General features: G+C 37.1%; 1 protein-coding gene, 1 long non-coding RNA gene and 1 pseudogene across 2 annotated transcripts in view; all 3 read left to right on the top strand.

Moving 5' to 3' along the window:
* LOC113095032 (zinc finger BED domain-containing protein 1-like) overlaps positions 1–14,359 on the top strand; it is a 27,947-nt gene extending 13,588 nt beyond the window's left edge. The window contains exons 2-4 of the mRNA XM_026260647.1: positions 7,519–7,582; positions 7,802–11,829; positions 12,035–14,359. Coding sequence (XP_026116432.1) covers positions 10,855–11,829; positions 12,035–12,931 — 1,872 coding nt within the window. The 5' untranslated portion in view covers positions 7,519–7,582; positions 7,802–10,854 and the 3' untranslated portion in view covers positions 12,932–14,359. The remainder of the gene's footprint in view (positions 1–7,518; positions 7,583–7,801; positions 11,830–12,034) is intronic.
* A 669-nt stretch (positions 14,360–15,028) lies between these two features.
* LOC113095038 (uncharacterized) lies at positions 15,029–18,216 on the top strand. The gene is made up of 3 exons (XR_003288258.1): positions 15,029–15,574; positions 15,952–16,082; positions 18,200–18,216. It is a non-coding gene; the product is annotated as an uncharacterized LOC113095038 (long non-coding RNA).
* Positions 18,217–18,403: 187 nt separating this feature from the next.
* Positions 18,404–19,535, top strand: LOC113095037 (GTPase IMAP family member 4 pseudogene; annotated as a pseudogene).
* Positions 19,536–22,269: the final 2,734 nt, after the last annotated feature.

The following is a 22,269-nucleotide window of genomic DNA, read 5'->3' as shown; positions in this document are numbered from 1 at the left end:
GCTGATAATAACTGTCTAGCTAAAAAGCTTGCTGGTTGTTATGTGGGAGTGTTTTAATCTGTGTTTCATTGCAGTTTCCCTGGTCACTCTCCTGTAATTAACAGGTTAATTGGATCCACCTGAAGGGAGTCACTTTAAATCTAGGACACATGCTCTTGCTCTCTCTCGTTTTGCAGCCAACACTGCAGTAGCAGTGTTTCTGCTTCTCCAGTCCTTTCTTTTTTTCCCCCCCTTTTGTTATTAAAATAAACTTATTTTGATTGGCATACTTTTTGTGTCCTTTATGTTGCATCCCTAGAGCCAGGGTTGTAACATAATGGGGGCTCGTCCAATTTGGTGTGTAAAAAGCATTTGTTTCTTTTGATATTTTGGGGACTGTTTTTGTTTATTCCTTTTGGTTGAGAGCATTTGGTGAGTATGGTTGTTTGAGTATTTTTGAATAAAGTATGCATGAGTTTTCCCGGTTAGGTAGGGTGAGAGTTCCAGCTGGATTGATAATTCAGTCCTTCCATTGGTTCACTCTTGTTATTTTTCCTTTTTTATTTTCGAGGTTATTCTGGGTGGAGACTTGTTCTCTGTTGGTGGTAATCATTTCAGAACTGTGACCAGTGATTAATTGGTTCACAGTTGCTGAGTTTCTGCTTTTAAAGTTGCCTCGTGCCCGGTACACCTCAGAAGATAGATAGGATTTAGAAGTGTTAGACAGGAATCCGGGTGTATCTCATGTGTTTCGTTATGTTTTGGGCTCAGCAACCATGCTAACTTTGTAGTGGAAGAGGGATGTGTAAGTTAGGTGAGTTAAGCATTTTGAGGCACTTTTGTGTTTAGTTGGTCCATGATCCTAACTTTAGAGTGTTAGCAGTGTTTGAGAGAAGTTCCTTTTGTGGACTTTAGTGTAGACTAATGCCCAGTATATCGCCTTTTAGATATTTGTGATTTGCTTTGGGTAAGTAATCTTCTGTGTTTGGGTTAGTTCTACTGTTGTTTTTTTTTTTTTTTTTTTTAAATTCATTTATTCCAGGCAATGGCACAAAAAGTACAAGGTAGACAAATATAGTTAAATCATATAGTGCAAGGAAAACAAAAAACAAAACAAAAAACAAAATATACAGTATTCAAATATGACGATCGAATTCTGCCTGAAAGGGAGTGGGAAGAAGACAACTTATTTAATCCCACCCCAGTTCCACATTTAGTGATTAATAATTGAGCTTCATTATTATTTTGCTCATAGATTATTTACAAATATATCATGGTGGCGTTACCACAAGTAACAAGTAATTATTATAATAACAGTTTATACCAACAATGTAATCGGAATAAGCAATGCCAACAATGGTAAAGGACAATATACCAACGATGGTAATGGACAATATACCAATGATGGTAATGGACAATATACCAAAACACTGAGCACATGTTAACGCTATGAGACAGAGTACAACATAAATTTAACTACAATATAAAATAAATAAACAATGGCAACAATTGTAATGGACAATATACCAACCATGGTAAGGAAACACTGAGCACATGTTCACACAGAATGTATGAGACAGAATACAACAGCACTTTAAATTAAAGACCTTCATCTCTGTATTTTAACCAGACCCAATGTTTATATAACAGTTTAAATTGATAAATAGTTCGGCATTGCTTTTGTTGCAAGTCCAGTTTGTTCCAGAGTTTCACTCCACATACAGACACACAATAATATTTACGAGTGGTTTGGGCTCTCGGTAATGAAAAATGTCCAAAATCTCTCAAGTTATGAGCTCGCACAGGAGTTGTAAAAAAACGTTGTAAGTTAGGCGGTAATAATTTGTTAAATTCTTTATATAAGAATATTGATGTATTATATTTTACAAGATCATCAAATTTTAGCAACTTTGACTGCGTAAACAGATTATGAGTATGTTCTAGAAAACCAACCTTGTGAATGATCCTCACAGCTCTTTTCTGTAATATAATCAGAGGATTTATTGTGTTCTGATAAGTATTCCCCCACACTTCAACACAAAAAGTAAGGTATGGTAGTACCAGGGTGCAGTATAAAATACGGAGTACCATCAATACTTATTCTCTGTTCAGACATTTTGTTGCAATTACCGAACATCATTCCCTTAGTTTTATTTATATTCAAGGATAATTTATTTGTGTCCATCCACTTTTTTAATATCTTTAGTTCCCTGTTTACCGTATTAACGAGCTCATTATAATCATCACTACTGTAAAATATATTTGTGTCGTCTGCAAATAGTATGAATTTCAGTACATTGGATGTATTAAACATATCATTTATATACACATTAAACAGTTTTGGCCCTAATACTGACCCCTGGGGGACACCACAAACAATGCCCAGAGTATCTGATAAATACTGACCCATTTTAACAAACTGTGACCTCCCTGTTAAATAACTTTTTAACCAATCTCCAGCCAGCCCCCTAATTCCATATTTTTCCATCTTTTTTAATAGAATTGAGTGATCAATAGTGTCAAAGGCTTTTTTTAGATCAATAAAGATACCAACTGCATGCTTCTTTTGCTCCAGTGCATTAGTGACTTCTTCAATAGCTTCAGTTATTGCCATTGAGGTAGTTCTTTTGGACCTAAAGCCATTCTGACCATCATTAATTACATGGTGTTTCTCGAGAAACTTTTCAAGTCGAGAATTGAAGAGTTTCTCTAAAATTTTTGAGAACTGAGGCAAAAGAGAGATTGGTCTGTAATTAGTAAAAGCGTGTTTGTTATCATTTTTGAAAAGTGGAATTACTTTAGCGATTTTCATTTTACTTGGAAAGCAGCCAGTCTGGAATGACAAGTTACAAATATAAGTTAAGGGTTTTACAATATTCAGTATAACTTTTTTAATCAATGTCATACTGATACCATGACAGTCAGTGGAGGACTTACTTTTACATTTCCACACAATATTTGTCACTTCCTGTTCATTTGTAGCTGAGAGGAAGAATGACAAAGAATTCCGTTCGATAGTTGATTTTTCGACTCCACTGTCTGGAATATCAGCGGCCAACTTGGGGCCAACATTTACAAAAAATTTATTGAACTTATTTACTACATTATTCATATTATAATCTTCACCATTTTCATCAATAAAGTGATCAGGATATGTCAACTTTGATGATCCTTGTTTGATTAGGCTGTTCAAAACATCCCAAGTTCCTTTTATATTGTTTTTATGTTCATATAATTTTTTTTGATAATATAACCGTTTGCTTGTTCTTATAATATCAGTTAATTTATTTTTGTACTTCTTATATCTTTGTTCAGCTTCTTTTGTTTTTACTTTAATAAACAATTTATATAGATTGTTTTTCTTTTTACAGGCATTAATTATTCCTTTCGTAATCCAGAGGCTTTTCTTATGTTTTTCCTTTATAAAATATTCTTTCACAGGGCAGTGTTTATTATACAAAGAAGTGAAAATATCTAAAAAATTACAATAAGCACTGTCCACATTATGTTCTCTGTAAACTGAAGTCCAATCCTGGAGCGCCAAACAATTGTTAAGGGTACTAATCATGTCATCAGTAATTTTCCGTTTAGAGATTTTTATCATAGTGTCTTTCGTTTTCCTAAGATTACAGTCATACAAAGTAAAAACAGGTAAGTGGTCAGTGATATCACATATAAATAGGCCACTGATGATTTGATTTCCCATAATATTAGTAAAAATGTTGTCAATGATTGTGGCACTATGTGACGTTATTCTGCTCGGTTTCGTTATAGTTGGGTACAGAGACAAGCTATACATTGTGTCAGTGAAGTCATCAACGTTTTTTAGTTTGGTTGGATTTAACAAATCAATGTTAAAGTCACCACAGATAAATATGTTCTTTTGGTTCACAGTAGAAAACAGTTTACCCATCCATTCATTGAAAGATTCTATGTTTAAACCAGGTGCCCGGTATACACAACTCATGAAGATATTTGTCTTTTTATCATTATGAATTTCCACTGTTATGCATTCAAATAAACCATCAACAGCTAAGGTCATATCAGTTGAAACATTAAATTTAACAGATTTATGAAGGTACAAAGCAACCCCCCTTCCTATTTTGTTTATTCTATTTGTATATTTTAATTCATAGCCATCAAGACAGAAATCAATACCTTTATCATCGTTAAACCAGGTTTCAGTAATTGCAATAATACTAAATGGATGAGAGAATTTTTCCAAGTAATCTTTGATAGCCTCAAAATTAGTGTACATGCTTCGACTATTAAAATGTATTATTGACAGGTTATCTTCTGTTTTTACACTGTTTTCATATTGTTCATGGGTAAAATAGTTGCAGTTTTTAACAATCGAAGAGAGAAAATTATTGTCAGGGTCTATCTCAGTATCGGTCTCTGTTGTGGTGTGCTCTTTATACTCACACGTTCCCAGTTCCATTTGTTGATGTTGTAGGATGTTCTGTAACATGTCTATATCAATACTTGGTGTAGTCTGTGTTCTTTGTATGTTAAGCATTTTGATGAGTCACAAGCTACTTTGATACCAGGTGCTGCATCAATGTCAATACTTCTCAAGATCTTCTATCCTCTTCACCACTAAGACTTTTGCTTCCTCCGGTGTCCCATTTAGTTTGATGAAGATCTTACAATTAGTTACCCAGGTTTGTTGAATCTTGCCTTGTTTTCTAAGTTGTCGTGCAATCCTTGCGATGTCAGCATTTTTCTTTGTCAAGTGTTCATTTATGAAAACATTTGTGCCTTTCAGTTTGCGTCCTTGCTTCAGAAGTGCTATTTTCTTTTTCCGATTGGTAAACCTCATAATGACCGCTGGTGGTCTCCCGTTCTTCGTGGGCAGTGGGTGACACGCCTCGATGTACTCCAGGTCCGTCTCTATCCCCCTGCTCTGGAGGTAGGAAGCAACCTGTTGTTCCACTGACTGTATCTCCTGGTCGCTGAGCTCCCCGCTGTCCGCGGCCACCGCACTCGCATAAGAGCGCGGCCTGATCTTGATGCCGGTGATGACCACATCATTCACGCGGGAGTATTGCTCCAGCTCATCCACTCGCCGCTCGAGATCCTCAATGCGCTGGTCTTTTTCCGAGTTCCGGAGGCGTAGTTGTTTCACCTCCTCCAGTAGCCCCAGGAGCTGCTCCTGCTGCGCTCTAACCGCAGTCACATCGCCGCACAGGGAGTGGAGAGAGAGCTTTATCTCCTCGAACTCCTCCGGTGTCGGGCCTTTCCTCGATGGGGGCATTCTGGTGATTTATACGCCAAATTATCCAGAGGTAATACACACTCCGAGTCTCAGCTCGCGTTGCACGTGGCCGCCATCTTGGAATGGCTTCCGAGTTGAAAGCTTTAAAAGCTTTGAGGATTTTTGCTGCTATTTGTTACTTTTGTAGCTGTGTGCTATTGGACCTGTTGTGTTGGTTGAACTTCTGTGTAGGAAGTAGTTACTACGTAAGGGTAGTTAGTGTTGAGTTAGTAATGGCTTCTTTCGAAGACTTCCTAAAGGAACCTTCAGAAGAGTTACTTGAGGTTTTTACAAAGGATCAACTTTTGCAGTTGTCTTCTCATTATGATATTCCCATCACAAGTAGTGAGAAGCGACTGAATGATAGTATGAAGGAAATCATTAGAAGTGTTTTGATTTACAATGGTGTCTTAAAAGTTAAGCGGGTTTCCCCACAATCCATGACTGCTCCTTTGTCTGAAGCTGCAATTGAGCTTAGGCTCAGGGAGCTAGCTTTTCAGGAGAGGCAGCCAAATGTTAATATAAAAATAAGAGAGAAGGAAATGCATCTAGCACATGAACTGCCTCTTAAAGAGTTGGAATTAAAAGCTGCTGCTTTAACTCAAAGAGGTGATACCTCTCCGTTTGATGTTGGTAGACACATTAGGTTAGTACCTCCTTTTTCTGAGAAAGATGTTGATTTTTTCTCATTTTGAACGGGTGGCAACCACGTCAAAGTGGTCTAGAACTATGTGGACTTTGCTTTTACAAAGTATCTTGGTGGGAAGAGCTCAGGAAGCTTATTCCGCTCTAAGTCTTGAGAAGAGTGCTAATTATGATGAGGTTAAAACCGCTATTTTGAAGGCATATGAGCTGGTACCTGAAGCTTACCGCCAGCGCTTTCGAAGTTGTACAAAGTTTGCTCACGACACTTATGTTGAGTTTGCAAAACAGAAGGAGAATCTGTTTGATCGGTGGTGTACATCTCAGGTGGAAAGTAAGTAACCTCTTAGACAACTCATTTTGCTTGAGGAATTTAAAAACTGTCTGCCTGAGGTTGTTTCTGTTTATTTGAATGAGCAGAAGGCAGTGACTTTAGAACAAGCTGCAATCTTAGCAGATGAGTTTATCTTGACCCATAAGGTAAAGTTTGGTGACAAACAACCAGCGCTTAATGCGATGGAGCCTGTTTTTGCAGGGATATGATCTTGCAGTCTGCCACATCCGTGGGAAGGATAACGTTTTGGTGGATGCTCTGTCAAGGTCGTAAGTGCTGGTGTTTGTCCATCATTTATGTACTTGTTGATTTTGCCATAGGTTATTCTATAGCAATGTTTTAAGGGTGGGAGTGTTATGTGGGAGTGTTTTAATCTGTGTTTCATTGCAGTTTCCCTGGTCACTCTCCTGCAATTAACAGGTTAATTGGATCCACCTGAAGGGAGTCACTTTAAATCTAGGACACATGCTCTTGCTCTCTCTCTCGTTTTGCAGCCAACACTGCAGTAGCAGTGTTTCTGCTTCTCTAGTCCTTTCTTTTTTTCCCCTTTTGTTATTAAAATAAACTTATTTTGATTGGCATACTTTTTGTGTCCTTTATGTTGCATCCCTAGAGCCAGGGTTGTAACACTGGTGCTAAATTGGGATTACATCTGGGGAAAAAAAGAAAGGATGGAAACATGGTAACCACAGTGATTATCAAAGTGGGAAGTGATGCCCTCTGGGGGCATTTGGCCAGGAGTGTTTACACAACAGACAAGGTTTGAGAAAAAAATAATTATAAAAATATAATAATATTTTCCTTCAAATGTTCTTCCTAACTTCAGGCCTTCCTAACTTCTCATGTCAACTGTGATCTTTAAAACAAATTTTTCTTACTGGTTAAAGTCATATGGTCAACTCTGTTTTCTCTCCGATACATTGCAGTGTAAGCTTCAAAGTGAACCTTACTCCCAACACAACACATCACATCAACAACAAAAATATATCTCGATTCCATATGTTTTTATGGACTCTAGGACATGCATAGCACATACTGTAGGTGTTGTGTAGCCTACTCTATGTGCGCATTCTCTCTATTCACCTGAATGTAAGGAAATGTGAAGTAGCCAATGTGAAACTTAATTTGGTTAAATGAAGTGTTACAACGGTTGTGTTTAGGCCATAAAAAAGTACCCTTGTGTTTAGAAGTTGCAGATCTATAAAATAAACATGGTGAACTGTACTGATGCTTCATGTTTAACATTTTCACTGCAATGGACATGTGGAAAAGCTCATATCTGAATGATATTTTATGCTTTTTTTAGGTGGATTAGAGTGGAGGGAAAGGATTTAACAAGAGCAATGGAGCAAAGTGAACCATCAGAAAAGGTATCGTAAATTTGTTTGGGTTGTTTTTTTTATATTTTTAATAAGTTTGAGATCCCAAATCAGAGTGAACATTTATTTCAACTTTGACTTATCAGAGATAATAAAATCATTTTCTGTTCACACAAATATTTAACTTGGCATTTCATTGATTTAGACTTTTTTTTATTAATTTTAAAGAATGCACATTTCTCAATATAAATTTTTACCTCATCTTTTCAGCATCTAGAATGTTCTGAACACAACAAATCAAGCCTGAAGAACATGAATGACTGGACGACAGATGATGTCTGTGAGTGGCTAGTCAAAAGGAATGTCCCTGAGCAGTATGCTAAGCTTCTTTACAGTAAGGATGTTTATGGAGCCTCTCTAATTCATTTTAACAAACAAGACCTCCTAGACCTTGGTTTAATGCATGGACCTGCGGTTCACATCACTAAAATAGTGGCTGAGTTCCAAACATCCTCACAAAACATTAAGCACAGTGCCATACTCAAGGACACAGATGCATCAGTAGAGACCTCTGTAGCACAGGGTTTCCAACAAGCAGCTGAAATTCCTGCCATTGGATCTGCTGAAATGGAGACACCTGCTCAAATCAGCATTGAAGAAAACAGGAGTGATATATCAAGAGTGCAGAGATGGTCATTCGCCAAAGGAGACAAGGCAAGTGGTGCACAATCACTGGCTTTACCTTTGACACAATGCACAATACAAGCAAATAATATCGGGAGTGAGACCAAAGCACACCTGATTGTCTCGAAGAACCCAGAGGAAATATCAGTGATCTCTGAACTTCAATATTGTGCACCCCGCCCTTTTGATAAAAGAAGTGAATCATTTGAATACATACAAAATGACATACTTCCACCTGAGACTGGTCCTAGCAACCTTATTGACCCTCTGCATGAGTACAAACTCATGGCAAACACAGAGAATGCTTCAGAAGAGAATGTCTTCAAAAAAATTCAGAAATGAAACATTCCGGTTTGCTGCAGCATGCATGAATACTCGAACAAATGGAACAATCCATTTTGGTGTTGGAGATGAACCACTGTACAAGCATGGACAAATTATTGGACTAGAGGTGCCATCTCGTGATAAATATGTAGACGAATTTGATAAGGGCCTGCAGGAGCACTTCAAAGGAAAAAGTAATATTGCAATGGCATGCATTAGGCCCCCCAAGTTTGTAAAAGTAAAATGTCCAGATAGTAAGGACAAGTGGGTTATTGAGATTGATGTTGTCCCAAAGTATAAATTAACCCAGAAGAAACTTTTTTACACTACATTAGACAAGAAGAAAAAGAAGTCAAGGTGCCTTTTTGTTCGTTCTGGCGCAAGCACCATTAATTATTTACCTGAAAATAATCTTAAGATTTTTAAGCAGAACTCAAAGAATTTAAAAAAGGATTTAGAATTATGGGCTTTAGCTAGACAGTTAGCTGAAGAGGATATAACTAGCGTAAGGATGTGTTTCCACCAATGCATTTGTTCCAGAGACCAGTGTCAGTGGTGCCTCAACCCTAAAGTGGTGCACCAACCCTAAAGTGGTCCTATTCAGCAGGGTTGCCAGGTTTCCTCAACAAAACCCACCCAATTGCTGCTCAAAACTAGCCCAAAACTGGCCCAATTACATTTTGACGGGGTTCCTTGTTAAAAATCGTGTTCTTGGGGAGGTAAAATACATGGGCTTCCAGATAAAATGAGCATCTCAGGGGATAAATATTGTTTATATTTATATTATTGTTATTGCTTCAACCTGCAGACAGGAAAAACAACTATTGAGGTGCCTCATACCATGATTTCTGCTGCATTGTTTTACACAACCAACTCAAACTCAAACTTGATTGCACATCTGCTGTGCCATCACCCAGCAATATCACTGTCTAAAATCAATACAGCAGTGCAGTCATCCAAAAAGTGTTAATTGCCAAAGATTTGCAGCCATTTCAGTGATTGAGATAAGATTACAGACCACTGTCTCACACTTTTTTTCTGGGCTGAGATAATTCCGAAAAAGGTGCAATCATTCAAAACAGTTGCGTTCTATCCTTCGCTGGCTGTGCTGATTTAAAACTAGTCTTTCTGTTGTGTTTGTGTCACAAATTTAGTGATAGATGTAGTGACGATTCTCTCCAGCCAATCAGTGATCATCAGAGTTTACAAGTCATATTTTTGTAATGGTACGGTTCACTTGGAACCTCAACCGAGGTGGTACAAAAAGTACCAGGTACTGTATCCAGTTGAAAACCCCCCAAAAATGAACCATGCAGTCGAAAAGTGGCAATAGTTGGACATTGTGGGCATCAGAGATTTATCTTGCTGTTACTGTTCACTAGATTGGGAAATTAAGAGTGCAAGTACTTCAAACCCATTCCCTGTATTAAGTCAGACAAGTGCTAATTTGGCAGAACAGTTGACAAATGCAGTCAATAAGTGGAAGTTCGGGATGCCAAACATGTTACTCCTAGTAACCACAGATAATTGCTGCAAATATTGTGAATGCAATAGGTGAAGCTGATGGACTGGGGCCATGGATAGGTTGCTTAGCACATATTATAAACCTCGCAGCCAAGAAAGCAGTGTCAATCAATGTGGTGTCCCGCCTCCTGGGGAGGGTCAGAAAAATTGTGACTTTTTTTTTTTTTTTTTACAAAAGCACCACAACCCATCATGTTTTGACTGTAAAGGAGGAGACGTTAAACTTGGCCAGAGAAAAAGTTAATCTTTGATGTCACAACTCGTGTTGGAAAAATGCACAGGACAGCGGCTCACCCTCTATTCTGTCTTATTGGACAAAGGTCTAAAGGTGTCTGTCAAGAACATAGCAATATTAAATGACAGTTAACAGAAACTGGCAGAAGAACTTATTGAGGTCCTCAATAGGGTTGGGCGATGTCCCTTAAATTGGCAGTTGACGATGTTTACAGTAAAACATCGGGATGGACGATGATATCGTCGGGGGGGGGGGGGATTTTAATTTTTCGTTATTATATAATTATTATTCGTTATTTTACTTTATTACTTTATTTATTTTATTTCCCAACTAATGACTCATTCGCGATTTCCAATAGGTTGCACATAAGGGGGAAAAAGTAGCGTCCTACATTTAAGAAGAGTTGTGCAATTTTTAATATGTTTTTAATATATCTTTTTACATAAATATTTTTTTTTCTTCTTAAAAACTATAATTTCGTCATCCGGGCTTTCCAATAGGTTTCACGTGAGGGGGGGGGGGGGAGTAGCGTCCTTCCACTTAAAGAGTTGATACAATGGCGTTGGTATTGGTTGCTAAAAAAGGTACTACTTCGCCTATATGGCATTTTTTTGGATTTAGACCTGATGAGAGAGGGCAGCCAAGGGACCTGACTGAAGCTGTGTGCAAGATCTGCTCATGTGTCATCCGCGCAAAAGATGGGCAGACGACCAATCTTCATGACCACTTGCGTGTTCGCCATCCAGCAGAATATGCCACTTTGCCTGCACGTGCTGGACCTAGCAAAAAAGCTAGCCAGGGTCAGCAGACGATAACTGGGGCTTTTGCAAAAGGCACTAAATATAAAACCGACAGTGACAGATGGAGGCAGTTGACAGATGGGGTAACTCGCTTCCTGGCCAAAGAAATGGTTTCGTTCAATACAGTAGAGAAGCCGTCCTTCAAGGCCATGCTGCATACCTTTGATAAACAGTATGAGCTGCCAGGTCGGAAATATTTCTCAAAGACGGCTATCCCAAACCTTTTCAACGAGGTTAGAAGTAACATCATGAAAGAGCTGGGTGATGTAGAATATTTGGCCCTGACAACGGACATGTGGTCCAGCTGTAATATGATGCCCTACATGTCAGTGACAGCGCATTATATAAATAAAGAGTGGACACTGCAGTCCAAATGCTTACAAACTTGTTTCATGCCCGAGAGCCATACAGCAGATAATTTAGAAGAAGCACTGCGCGAGGCAATAAATGACTGGAAACTACAAGAGAAACAAATTGCCTGTATAACTACCGACAATGGGGCGAATATTGTTGCAGCCATCCGGCAGTTGAAATGGCCATGGTTAAGTTGCTTTGGGCACAACTTGAACCTGGCCATAAACAACTCTCTTGCGCAACAGAGGGCCAGCACAGACCGAGCTTTCGGGGTTTGCCGGGCAGTCAACACTGCGTTTTCGCACAGCTGGCTAAGGCGACGTGAACTGCAGAAAGCACAAGTGGAAATGAAACTCCCTGAGCACTCACTGATCACGGTAATTTTTTTAAAACCGTTATCTAACAACGAACAAATTATTTAAAAACTATTTAAAAAATGTAAAAAACAATATATATATATATATATATATATATATATATATATATATATATATATATATATATATATATAAAAACAAAAAAAACATGATCGTTTAAATTATTTATTATTTATTTTATTATTTACTGCGTCTTTACTGACAGGACTGTGCAACACGATGGGGCTCAAAACAGCAAATGGTGGAGAGAATTCTGGAGCAGGAGCAAGCCATCAAACGTGTGTTTGCCCAAGACAAAAGCCGCCGCCCACTCCCCCAGCTGACATGGCAAGACATGACTGTTCTGGAATCTGTGAACAACGCGCTGAAGCCAGTAGCGGACTTCACGGACATTCTCTCTGGAGAAAATTACGTAACGGTGTCCTCACTGCTGCCCATGTTGGCCCATTTAGAAGGTGTGCTGGAGGAGTCAGTTGATGATTCCAAACTGACAGCCGACCTGAAGCGTGTCATCCTGGAGCAGATGGAAGGCAGATATGGTGATGACACCATCCAGAGGATGATGCGTAAAGCAACGCTGCTTGACCCAAGGTACCGAGGGGACCATATGAAACCTCCAGAACTTCATTCTACAAAATCTGAAATAATGGAAGAGACTGTGAGAGAGATTGATCTGTCGCTGCCAAGGCCAACACCAGGTCCCTCACATGCTGGAGAAGATGTAGAGGAACCAGATGCCGGCGTCGCCACCGTGCCTAAGAAAAAAAAGTGGTCTTTAGGCAGCCTTCTTGCGAAGAGAGCAGCCACAGCAGCTGCAGCCAAGCTCACTGATGAGCAAAAGGTCGAGTCAGAAATGACCATTTACCTGCAGGAAATGGCCATCGATGGGGAAGAGGACCCACTGACTTGGTGGAAAACGAACGAAAAAAGGTTTCCGTTCATGGCCAGATTAGCACGGAAATATCTGTGCATATGTGCTACCAGTACTCCTTCAGAGCGGGTCTTCAGCACAGCGGGGAGTGTAGTTACTCCAATTCGCAGCTTATTGAAACCAGACAAAGTGAACATGTTGGTATTTCTGGCCAGAAACATCGAAATTTAAACATGGTATATGTATGTAAATCCCGCGTTTCGGTCTGATTGTCGTTCCCGTTTCTTGTTCTTTGTTGTTCTTCTGTGTTTTAATAAATTTGTGTTATCTGAATTACCTTCATTCTTTCGTTTGATTTGACATCATAGCCAAGGAAAATTGTCTTTAAAGGTATTTATTAACCAGACAAAAGTTAATTGACGTTCGCTGAATTCTGTGTTTAAACTGCCGCTTCAGTGCAGTAAAGACACACATCTATGTAACAATGAGCACGATCTCCCGAGAACACTACAATAGGATACTTATAATTCATTAATAAGGCCTGTTTTCTTGTACAAAATACAAATTTAAAATAAATGTACGGTGTTTAACATGCAAAAAAAAGACAAGATTCTAACAATGTCAAGATCAAATGCCTCACATTTTCACATACTAACACACGTCACGTCTATGGCATAGACTACAGTGAGTATTTAAAATAGCATATATGCATTAGTAATATTCTCAATTTAATTTACAGAGCAATTCCTGCAAAGATTTTAGATTAACTATAGTCTATAGATGAAACTAGGATTAGTGTGTGTATTTTTTACAGTCTATGGTGTCGACTCGCAGCGGGGCGGGGGTGGGGGCGTGGCATCACGATGGTGTCTCTCCATCGTGATGTCAGTCAGCCATCACGATGGACGATGATATCGTCCATCGGCACAACCCTAGTCCTCAAACCATTCATGATCAGGTATTTGGAGAGCATTTCAGGACAGAGGAACAACAGGCTCTTTCACTGAGGAGGATTGACCGCATTAAAAGTTAGCAGGCAGTATTCATGTGGAAACAAATGAATGCAAGTTCCCCCAAGATGTAGCAAAAGTTGCACAATGACGCCTTTATGTCCCAGGTACTATACCTGTACTGTTGTGAGTGAAGTGTAAGCCGGCCTTGCCTTGCTGCAGACAATATTGTCAATGTAGGTTTATCTTTTTACAGAAGAACCTCAAAATACAGGAATAGATAGCTGACCTAAGTGATATTGCACTTTGCAATTTGAACGAAGGCTACTGTACTGAAGTACAGGTATATTAGTTTGAAATGGTCAATTTATGTTTACATTCATATTTATTTATGTTTAATTTAGGAATTTATGTGCTCCCCTGTTTATATATGAAATACCAGCAGCTGTGAGCTGCCAGTGTTAGGAAGAGTATTGCAAAAAATAATAAATAATAAAGGATTTATTTTTCTTGTCCTGTGACTGTTTCTGTAGATGTACCAAGCCATCAGAACTGAACAGAAACGGAATGTTGCAAGTGAACTGTGTGTTAACTGTGTAATATTTTCCACTTCCATTAAGGTGTTGTCATGTATAGAAAAACTGTGATAGAAGTGAGGGTCATATGCTGTATGTTTTGGTCAAATAGTTACAGTACGTTAGCTTTGGGGAAGTCTTGTCTCTTCATATTTTTCGTATTCAATATTATTTCATATTATTTTAATGAATAAATGTTTATTATTGTATTGTACCTTCAGTGATCATGGTGATTTTTGTCCCAGCACATACATAAGGTATACGAAATATTAATCATTTTTAACTCCTCCAAGTGTGGTTCTCTGTAGATCGTAATCAGGCAATTATCAAAATATGAGCGATTTTGGCATCTTACCAATTTTAACAAGCAAAGTTAATGCATTACTACTGTTAGACTGGTGATTTGAGATAATAATTAGGCCTTAATAAATAAAAACAGTCATTCAGTCATTCATTCTATGCCTTTTCTTAGATTGCTGTCAATGTTTGCATATGGTTTGACAGTTTATTTTTAAATCAAAATTGTAAAATGTGTGGATTATTATCCTCTGTTTGTTAGGTAGCATTACTGTAAAGCATGCATTAAACTCATTTGTCATTAAATGTGCGGCTTGTAAAGGAGATGAATATAGAATCTAGTGGAGGATTGAGAAGCTTGATCAGATTTTGGGATCTGTATGTAGAATTAAGCAATAGTTTCATTCATGTATTTAAATTTGAAGTTAAATATGGCTTTGTGTGTATGAGTTAGAGAGAGCACTAATATACTTTCTGAATTTCCCATCATCCCACCAAACCAGTTGGAATCCAGAACAAAACTTGAAGTTCTACATGCATATCTGCTTTGTTTCCTGTTTGGATGGCAGTCAACAGTATGTTGTCACTTACTGTGAAACTTAGATATGATTAACTGGTTGAGAAAATAAGATTCAGGTTTAAAGTAGTTGAACTAGGTGAAAACAGAGATAACAGGTGAGAATCGATGAAATGGAAATGTCAAGGATTACATTTATTTGTAGAATAACAGTTGGGACAATGTCAGATGAAACATACACAGTAAAGAGACCAAACAATGTCTGTGTGACAGTGGCAGTGTTTAATTGCATGGAGATGAGGAGCAGTTGTGGTTCATTAATTAGTCTGGGGAGAGTGAGTGAGCAGAGTGTCCATGGAGATGGACAGCTTGGTGGAGAAGGACGTGAGACATGAACCGTGATTCTAAACAAGTCTAGCAGGTTTACAGTCCAGTAAATGTTATCTAGGTGCAGAGAAAACGAAACTCTTCTAAGAGAAAATGACAACGCAGCCTAGAAGTAGGAACTGCTGATTATTTGCTCCCACAATAAAAGGTGAGAGAAAGAATGCACACAACAATGTAATTTTCAGTTTAGTTTGTTTTAACCAAAATTTTATACATTACTGAGAAACATTGGTTTGAAGTAGAAGTAGAGCTTATGTGAATAAGAATAGTAGGGACACAGTAGAACATACACTATAGAAAGAATGTTTAGGATTACTCAACTAATACAAGATAAACAAGGAATAGTGGCATAAGTAAAAAAGGTTTGCATGATTGAAAACTAGCTCGAGAATTAAATCTAATCTAACCATATTTGAATGCTTTGTAATTCACTGTAAAATTGTTGCTTTTATTAAATAAAATATATTCATCAATTGCTCAAGAAAAAAATCAAGAACAACCATTTTGACCTCACTTTCTCAATAGCTATGGATTCCAATGAGACATCTAAAGGACCAAAATCAAATATGTCAAGGGGCTTAACTTTTTTGAACTACTTGCTATCTGCACTACTTAAGATAGCACTACTTATCTTGGCTGGATCAGTGGTGTGCCAGGTATGTACTGTGACAATTTAAATTAATGACAGGATAACCAGAAAGCTTATAATCATGCTCAGCATCCATGTGCTTGATACTCCCCTAGCATTAGGATATATTAAGTGAGATTCCAAATCACGGAGCATAGCATTGCTAATATACGGAGCAATGATCACTATACAGGAAGTAAAGAGGTAGATTTACCAAGTAGTCATTGTGCACCACCCTTACCAAAAAGTAGTATATTTCAAGTTTGATTTTTTAAGTATACTTAGTAAAGTTCAAGTATATTTTAAAGTATACTTTATGTAGCAAGTATACACATATCAATGTTCTAGTAGTATACTTGTAACTGTACTGTTTCAATACTCCTTGGGACTAAATTGGCCTGCTTTCTAGTATATAAAAGTATACTTTAAGTATACCAGTAGCAACTTACCAGGTACTGTAACTAGTTTAACTCTATGTTTGTAGTTTGTACTGCAATTAGACTAAAAGTGAACTTATGTATACATAATATTATATCGTCCCCTTGGAATAATAAGGTTCTATCTGACATTTTTGTCAAAACTGAGTTATTCACATATTCTTATTCTGTGACAATTTATGTACATTATGTGATGTTTTATTTTAAGTTGTGTACATTTTGGGATTTTTTATTAAAAAAACTAAAAGGTTCTATCTACAGAAGTCTATGGAACACACACATTTTGAAGCTCAATATCTCTAAACTAGTCAGAACGCATATAGAACCTTATAATTCCAAGGGGACGATATGTATATGTATATATATTTGGACCAATCAGACACACAACTATTTGTTACATTTAACAAATAATATCTAACGCTTCCTCATCTAACCAAAGGGACTATGGACCCTTCCCCCAAAAGGAAACTATCACCTCAAAAGGGACAGAACAGTACACTATTTGATAACACTAGGTTTATGACGCCCTGGAATGTGGTTAAGCAACTTTCAACTCAAGTCTCTAAAAAATAGATACATAATGCACATAAAAAGGAACTCTTCTCTAATTAGTTCAAAGAAAAACCTTTCTTTGAATTAATTAATATATATTTTAGGGCATTGTGTATGTAATCTTAAAGATTCTTCTCTTGAACCCCCCAATCTATTTTCATATGCAAGACACCAGACTAGAAACAAAGAGTTGTAAAACATCCCTCCAAAAGGTACCATTCCACATTGGCTCGCTCAAATCCTGAGGGTGTGATATCGCCCCCCTATATACTGTAGATCACTGATCACCAGATCAGGGGGTTCTTTAGATTCAGGAATTCCAGGAGAAGATGCTGAGAGCCTTTAAAAACACATTAAGCTTGTGCCAGGCTTCGGCCTTGACTATTCATTCATCAAGATCAAGAGCCCCAAAGTGCATCAGGAATCTTTTCCAAACATTCGAGACTTGCAAGTATCGAACTTAGTCTTATTAACTGATACATTAGGTATCATATGCACCTTTTACAAAGGTGTGTTTGAACTAAGAAACTGATGTTTCCTTCAGGCTGTAGATCTTCATTGTTTGCTCATAACTGAAGTCCCTAATCATGCAGATTTTTACTACTTGCTCTGAGTAGTATTGTACAGTAAGAACAATAATATTATGTCATTTTAAGTATATTTCTGAGAAGTACATAAAATGTAAACTTAAAGTATACTTTCCTATTTTTCGTTTAAAATAAGTATACTAATAGCACACTTGAATAAACTTATTTTTCGTAAGGGCACCTCAGTTCTACATTAAGTTTATCTAAAATAAATCGAATGAAATTAGGTCTTTTGCATTTTTAAAGAGTTTGATGAATCTCAGTTTACAGGTATAAAGTGCATTCAATAATCATGACCATGAGTTGCATAACAGTTAAAAAGACATAAATTTAACAAATATTATATACATTTTTTATTTTTGGATATTACAAATTAGAAATATAATTATTAAACTTTAATATATAGAATCTACATCTATATTTTTTTATATTTGTCTTAAAGAAAACCTATTATATAATAATTATATAATAACATTCATTTATTTATTTATTTTTGAGGATTAGTTGAAAACTTTGATATAATGTGATATATGCAAAACGATGTATAATATTATGTACTTATCTTTCAGATGCCTATGCAACAAAATCACAATTCGAATGATTTAGGTACTGTGTTTTTTTTTTCTCTTGAAAATAGTGACATTAATATATATTCTTATAATTAATTAATAAATAATTATATTATACGTATGATACTTTTAACACTGTATTACTAGATATTGATACTCACTGTTATTTATACATTTAGGATGAAAAAGAGTAGTAGTAAATGTGTATATTGAATAGTATAATAACTGTGTGATGAATGCATATTGCACAGTCTATGAATAATGAAATTCCTATTAATCATCCAGATGAACCACTCCGGATTATTTTAGTTGGAATGACAGGAGCAGGAAGAAGTGCAACAGGAAACACCATCCTGGGAAAAAAAGTGTTTAATTCAGAGATATCCTCCTCCTCTGTGACTAAACGATGTGAAAAAAATAATGCAACGGTAAATGGAAGAAATGTATTAGTTATTGACTCTCCAGGTCTGTTTGATACCAGTGTAACTAAAGATGAGGTGCTCGACAGAATTAAACCCTGCATCCTACTCTCTGCTCCTGGTCCACATGTCTTCTTAGTTGTGATTCAGCTCGGCAGATTCACTGATGAAGAAGCAGAAGCTGTAAGAATCATTCAAAACATTTTTGGTGAGGAATCCTCCACATACACCATGGCACTATTCACTCATGGAGATCGACTGGAGGGCAAAAACATTCACAGATTTGTGCGTAACAGCCCCAAACTGCTTAGTTTCATCAAAACATGCAGTGGACGATTCTATGTGTTTAACAATAAAGAACAAAACCCTGAACAGGTCAATCAGTTGCTCGACCAGATTGACAAAGTAGTCACTGGGAATGGTGGGCAACACTACACAAATGAGATGCTTGAGAGAGAGAAAGCGATAGAAGCAGAAAAAAACAATATCCTGAAAGAGAAAGAGGAACAGAGACAGAAGGACACAGAGGCTCTGAGGTTAACAACTGAAGGCGAAGCTTTTGAAAAGGCAAAAGAAAAACTAGACAGTGAATATGAACAGCAGGCACGATGGCAAGCCGAGAAAAATATTCCTATGCAAAATGGTGGGTTTTCTTTTCTTAATGATATAATAACTTTTTTTTTCCAAAAGAAACATAGGTAGAATCACATGCACTAAACTCCCTGCTAAACTACAATTTAAATACATCATATATGCATCACTAAGCAACAAAGACACAATGGAGATATAGAAACTTGGCAAAAATGTTACTGGCATTTTCTATATTATAATCTACTCTTTTCTCAAGAAACACTTTCTACTTTTTTCTGTTTTGTCTGGTTTCCTAGCTGTTGGTATATAATTACAAAGAAATAAAATGCTCCTCTTGCTCCTGATATGTCTTTATTGTGTTTTACAAAATAATACCTGTAAAGACATTTCCCTAATGATAAGCCTTGGTTAACAAATAGAGTTGCAGAAATGTCTTAACAAAGAGAAGTCTGCTTTTATTTATTCGTTTAGAACTAAAGTAAGGAAACATAAAATATAAATTTTTATTTTCAAGGAAATGTGAAGAACAAGCATGGGAAGGACTAAAAGTAATGAAGGGGAGAGAGGGAGGGTTCAACAAAAGGTGCAAAGTAGGTTTGTTCATTAAAAACCATTTTACAATAGATTTTATGGACGCTAAAATGCACAGTGGAGAAAACTTAAACAAATTCCTGTGTGTCCAGAACCCTTGCTAGCAGGAAGTGGCTGCATGTTTAGCTCATGTTAATGTTATTAAAGCACTAGGTGCTAATGGTCTAAAGGGGAGAGTTTTAAAAGTTTGTTGACATCTGTTTAAGTGTCCCCTTTTGCACAGCTATTTTAGACATTACTGTATGAGTCCCACATTTGTGGAAAGTATCCACAGTAATACTTACCCCCAAGATATCAGGGTCAGCATTACCTAAACATTACTGGCTGGTTTATTTGACCTCAGTTCTGGCAAAATGTATAGAAAGAATTGTGAGTAAATGTGACATTATCAGTAAGTAAGGGGTATCAAACCAAGTTCGTGGAGGGCCACAGCCCTGTAGAGTTCAGTTCCAACCCTGCTCCAACACACATACCATGTAGTTTTCAGATAATCCTGAAGGAATTGGTTAGCTGAACCGGGTGTGTTTAATTAGATTTTAATGTAAATTTTGCAGGGGTGCAGTCTTTCAGGAACTGAATTTGACACCCTATAGTTTAGACCCATTGCAGTTTGTATAAAGGGGAAAGAATATGCCACAATATGTTGACTGATTTTATAAAGCGTATTCAGGACGCCAAATCTTATGCACAGGCACTTTTTGTTGATTTTACTTAAGCACTTAATACTTAGTAGGTTCATTTGTTATAATCACATCTTTCTAGAGTGAATATGAATTCTGCTTTAGATTGTCCACAGAAAGTGTTTATAAACGGCATATTTTTAAACTTACTTTAAATACAGGGGCTAGCAGGATTTAAAGAGCCAGTAAGATGAGAATTCTAAGCTTCCCATCACTGTTTATAAGTCCTGTACATTAGGTTTAAATCCATTCAAGATATAGATTAGATATAACGAAGGGAGACATGAAAAACAGACATCGCGTTGTTTTCATATGGATTACTTTATCACAGAATATCTGTTTTCGGCAGCACTTGTTTAGTTTTAAAGTAGACGTGTCAAGCTTTCTATAGATATCTCTCACATGTCTCTTCGTTGAGTATTCACAGAGTTACACTTCATTTTAATGACGTGTTTGTACGATCAGTGCAGGCAGGCTGCAGACAGCACACATACTGATAAGACGCTCGGGAGAAAACAGACACATAACTTCATCATCATACTTCGCGTTGTGATTCGGAGATGCTCGTCTGGACTGAATAAAGTTGGTAATGAACCCTCTTTTTTGGCCAAACGCTTTGAAAATCCCGCTGTACTCACCGAGATTAGAAAAGCAGTCATCAGTGAAATGTTGTGAACACAACAAAAGGGATTTGTTGTACTGCTCTGGTATTGTGGTGAAAATGAATTTTAGCCATTGGTTCTTCTGATCTTCATCCTTTAGCAGTGAAAATAAAACAAACTTGCCTTTACAATTAAAAACAAACGGTCTCCTCGACATGATGTGTGGTGTATTTTACCGGTTCTCCAAAGAATCAAACTCAGTCAGGGATTTTTCTCTCAGAAGAAAAGACTTTATTTTAAGCAAAACAAAGCCGAGAGTTCCTTGCAAGGAGATCTCCCGAATGCTATGTAGCATCTCATTATATACCCTATACAGGGCGTTTCCAAATGGTCAGACTTTCCTTATGCTTGCAATTTTGATACCTCCCTAGGGAGAAGAGACCCCTACTTGTTTTAGTATGAAGAAAGGCCCTTTCTGTATGTCTGACCATATGTTTCTCATCAGTTCTGAACATTCCAGCACGTAAGCATATTCCTTTCTATCCTTTACCTATAGGATTATAATGGAAAAACAACTAGCAACAAAAATGGCTAAGTTCACATTGATTATTCTTGATTGATTAAAATCTTATAAATAAAAATCTTTCACAGATGCTATCACACCAAACAGAGCGGGGGGTGGGGCAGGTCAGAGATCCGTTTCTCTCAAGACGGTAGGCGGAGATTATTATGCAAAGTGCTCCTAGTGACGTACATAGAAATGGGCAAAAGATTTGAAATCTATAACGACTCCTTTCAGCGATTCAGAGTCGACTTATTACTTTAGAAGCCAATAACTTTATAAATTGTGTACTTTTTGGTTTAATTACTTTGCACATTGTTTACACTGATAGACAGCTACATCATACACTTTAATACAGGTAATTTTTGATTTCCCATCTGTGTGGCTGTTTAATTTCAATATATATACCAATGACATACAAATGAAAAGCAATGAAGCTGGTCTTTTTGAATTTGCGGATGACACGGTCTTGGTGCATTTTTGTTGAAAGAGTCAATGATCAAACATATTTCAAAAATAGTACAGCCTTGAAGACTGGAGTAAACTGAGTGTTCAATATAAAATATAATAAATATAAAAATTATTGACAATAATAACAAAATAGAATAAAATAAAAACAAATAAA

Source organism: Carassius auratus, unplaced genomic scaffold (assembly GCF_003368295.1).
Source record: "Carassius auratus strain Wakin unplaced genomic scaffold, ASM336829v1 scaf_tig00215565, whole genome shotgun sequence".
In the NCBI taxonomy this organism is placed as follows: domain Eukaryota; kingdom Metazoa; phylum Chordata; class Actinopteri; order Cypriniformes; family Cyprinidae; genus Carassius; species Carassius auratus.
Note: the sequence above shows the minus strand (reverse complement) of the source record. Positions and strands in the feature narration are given on the sequence as shown.